General features: G+C 36.5%; 1 protein-coding gene across 1 annotated transcript; it reads right to left on the bottom strand.

Annotated features, from left to right (window-relative positions):
- Nucleotides 1–2,885: 2,885 nt before the first annotated feature.
- Nucleotides 2,886–4,100, bottom strand: LOC145318383 (uncharacterized). Its single transcript, XM_080159677.1, has 2 exons — nucleotides 3,573–4,100; nucleotides 2,886–3,336 (listed from the first exon to the last, which is right to left on the bottom strand). The coding sequence occupies exons 1-2, from the start codon at nucleotides 3,660–3,662 to the stop codon at nucleotides 3,016–3,018; spliced, it is 411 nt and encodes a 136-aa protein (XP_080015803.1). The 5' UTR covers nucleotides 3,663–4,100; the 3' UTR covers nucleotides 2,886–3,015.

Raw genomic sequence — 4,100 nt, 5'->3', positions numbered from 1 at the left:
AGTCACCAAGGTTTCCACTATTTTTCCGGTTTTCTTCATGACTGTTGTCAGCGTTACAGTATTTTCAGCCATATCTCTTGATACACTGTCTTGCAGGTCTTTGATGTCATTCTTTAGTAATTCATGGTTTGTCGACGATTTGTTTGCCAAGTTTCTGATGGACGCATTAATGGGCTCTATTTGATTTCTTAGGTGTGAGGCGAAGTAAGTACGTAGCTGCTGAAATTGGTTCTGAATTTGGTTCATAACGGCCCTGGTCAACAAATCCTTAAAATTAAACATATTAAACCACATATTTTCAAGTCTTGGTATTTTAAAAACTACGTGGTAGAAAAGAGGACTATCCACAAACAAGAGCAAGTGATCCTAAGCATCTTCCATCATTTTTGGACTTTGACAAACAAAAAAACTTGGTAAAATTTGACCAACTTTTTGGTAAAAATTGACAAGGTAAATTTTTAGGCTAAGTCCAGATTTTTGGACTTTGACCAAAAAATCAACTTGGTAAAATTTGACCAACTTCTTTGTAAAAATTTACAAGGTAAATTTTTATTGGTCAATGTTTACCAAAAATTTAGTCAAATCTTACAAGTTATTTTTTCCAGGCTAAGTCGATATATATCCTAAATAATTGTAATTTGTATCCTCTGGATGACAAAATGAAATAAAAATAATACCTCGCTTTCTACCATCTCTACGGTTCTACCAGAAGGGGCAGATGATCCCTGGGGTCGTGATGACTGGGACTGGGGTCGTGATGATGTTGCAGGAGGAAGTACAGCTCTCTCGGTCCGTTGACTCGCGGAGGGGGGCCGTGGCCGTGGAGATGGAGGTGGGGTAATCCTTATTGGAGATGTTGTGGTTCTAGTTGTGTTCTAAAAATAATATAGATAATTATTGTAAAGCATTACTTACCGAGGATTATAGTTTTAAACAACACCGGCATTATCCTGTTAGGAATTTTTTTCTTCTATTTTTTAAAACTTTACCCTCCCCCCCCCCTCTCCCGACAAAATGACTGTGTTAGGTTAGGCTAGGTTAAGTTATATGGTTAGAGGGACCCAATTTGTTCAACGGTTAACAAGATTTGTTGGTACAAACCCACAAACAGACATCATGTTAGTAAGTTTAGTATAACAACAAAACACCAACAAACCAAAAACCGATAACAATAAAACTTAAAATCCTACCTTTGCTGTTGTACCTTTGCCACCTCCAGTAGATTTGTTACTTCCAGGTTTGGAAATTCCAGGTTTGGCACTTCCAGCTTTGGCACTTCCAGCTTTGGCACTTCCACCTCTGGCACTTCCATTAGGTTTGCCACCTCCAGTAGGCTTGTTGTTCTAAAACAAGAAATAATTGTTGTATTTACAATGCATAATAAGATATTAGATAGCAGTGGCTACGCCCCTAGAATTTTAATTACTAATATCAAATGTTAAACACACTGTGGAAAATTAATAAATAATTATACTTGGTCAATAATCTTTTGTGGTCTGTTAAGCATGAACCAATAAGGTTTTCCTTTCGATCCGGTAACATGCGAATTTATAAGTTTTAAGAGCGAAGGGTAGCAGCAATTTGTACAATAGTAAATTAGGCCTTAAATATAATTTTTACCTTTCCAGAACTAGCACTCTTTCCAGTCCTCGTCATTTTGGGATCTAGCTTGGTCAATTGCCAGTCGAAATTACGCTGTTCTATCCAGGTCGTTGGCATGGGCAATTTGCATAGTTTTAAATCTGAAATGTGTAGACAGAAATTAAAATTTTATGTAAAATTAAATTAAATTGCAAACATGTACTCTTTCAAATTACAGACTAGACTTATAACACTTTAACTTCATACCCATCGATGGCCAAAAAGGTAGGGTTTTGCTAAATTAAGTTGAAATGCCTTTTTTAAAATTAGCTATAAAAAATAATTTTAATGAAAAAAATATTTTAAAGTACATTTCACATAAATTCCAAATAAAGAGGGAAGGGCCTTCAGTTGAATTTTACAACATTTTACATACATATTATAACAAAAGGGGGGGGGGGGAAGTGACACTTTTTGAAACCAAAACTAAAAGTCAAAGGAACTGAACTAAAGAAACAGTTACAGATCTGACATTTTGCATGGCAGTTGTTTTATAGGGGTACAATATGGAACTTTTAGTTTTGGTTTTAAAAAGTGTCATTTCCCCCCCCCCCCCCTTTCTCTGCTTTCAATGTACAAAATTAAATTCCGATAGGAATTACGATGGAGACATCTTGATGCAACAGGTGTACGGAGATACATGCTACTCTGTACTTCAGTAGGTTGGAGGCTAGTTGTGTTGGAGGATGGCTATAGTCTTCGGGATCGTCAGTCTTGCCTACTCCTAATACCAGGGGTGTATATTTTCAGTGTTTAAAACCATAAAACTTAATTCATATTTCCTAGACCCCCCCTTTACCACACTCTCCTCCTGGCATGATAAGGGAATTACAAATAAATTGTGGTAGGTTAAAAAGGAATTAGATGAAATGTATAGTTCATGAAATATTTCTATACAACAATTAATCATGTGCAAAATATACACCCCTACCTATTATTCTGGAATCTTCAGGAAAGGTGTATGCCGGAAAAAATGTCCTCACTTTGTGGACCAACCATACTGTTTTATCACGACGGCAGTCTGGGACAAAGTAGAGGTCTTGGCAGTCTGTATAGAATTGATTACTCTCGAACTTTCGTTTGTTGGCATTCCTAGTTCCGCTGACAGCCAGCTTTTGATTTATGTACGGTTTCACTGTGTGAAATATCAACAATCTAAATATGTCATTTATGTCATTAATGGCTGTTAAACGGAAAGGTATGTTGCTGGTGAAATCGTTATAGCTTAAGTGTTTGAAGCAATACACGGAAAGAAAGTTATGTTACATTTTTAAAAATTACATTAAAATTTGTAAAGAGTGGGGGGGGGGGAGAAGTGACACTTCTTGAAACCAAAACTAAAAGTCAAAGGAACTCAACTAAAAAAAAATAGTATTACCTGTTTGAAACCTCTTTAAGGCCAAAATTATAGCCGTGGATGTAAGTTGATATTACATGATTGGCACTTTCGAAAGCATAACAACTGAACGCCATGGATGGTCCAAATCGGCGGACATGTTCCGGCATATGGTAAAGCATGTGAGTATTGTAACTCAAGCACGATTCGCCGTACATCTCCGCCAATTTTGAGTTCAGGACCATTATCATGGTCTTGAGCTCAGCCACACGTTCAGTTGTTATATGCTCTTCGAGACTGCGCAATATGTGGAATAAAAACTTGCATATCAGACGTTGTTCATCTTTAAGATTTGCCAACTGGAAAAAAAAAACATTGTAATAATTTAAGGTAAAACTAGCTGTTTCGCCCCTAGCCTCTAGGGGCTTCGCCCTATATACTTATTGGAAGTCCACCCTCCTCAATAGAAATATATATATATATATATAATATAGCACACGTGCGCAAATTTAAAAAGAATGTTATTGCTATACAATATAATGAAACTGAAATAAGCTTTAAATTCTAAAAAGATTATAATATGGTAAAAACCTACCTCTGCATAAAATATCATATGGTAGAAGCCCAGTACTTTGAATTCAGAACTTTTCAAATTGAGGGCTAGCTTCTTCTCTGTCAGGCGCATGATGGACGTACGGGGAACGCGATCAAAATCGCCAACAAGCTTCAATTGATCGTTGATTTCATCTATAATTGGAGTTACTGCAGTTCATGGTAAAATATGGGTGATAAGGAGAAAATTTTCAAAATTTAAGTTCTTTAAACTTTTCAAACTAACACTCTTTTAAGCGGCATAACAAGGCGTACAAATAATGTGTAATAGACATAAATCCAAAACTGCAGAATTTTATCGCAGTGCCGAGAAATGCGCGAAGAAAACACCTATTTTACGCGTCATTTCTTTAGTCAAATGCAGTACATCCCTGTAATTCTCTCCATTTGAACTAAGTCTTCTTCTTCCAATTCTGGATAACTATTACGTCCTTTCTTCAGGTACGTCATCACTTTCTTTACATAGCCCAGGTGCAACGCGTGCATCGGATCACTGGGGCAATCTTGTATT

The sequence above is a fragment of the Acartia tonsa genome, chromosome 4 (genome assembly GCF_053477335.1).
Source record: "Acartia tonsa isolate MP-2025a chromosome 4, ASM5347733v1, whole genome shotgun sequence".
NCBI classification, from domain to species: Eukaryota; Metazoa; Arthropoda; class Copepoda; order Calanoida; family Acartiidae; genus Acartia; species Acartia tonsa.
The sequence above is the reverse complement of the archived record's forward strand: the minus strand, read 5'-3'. Positions and strand labels throughout refer to the sequence as shown.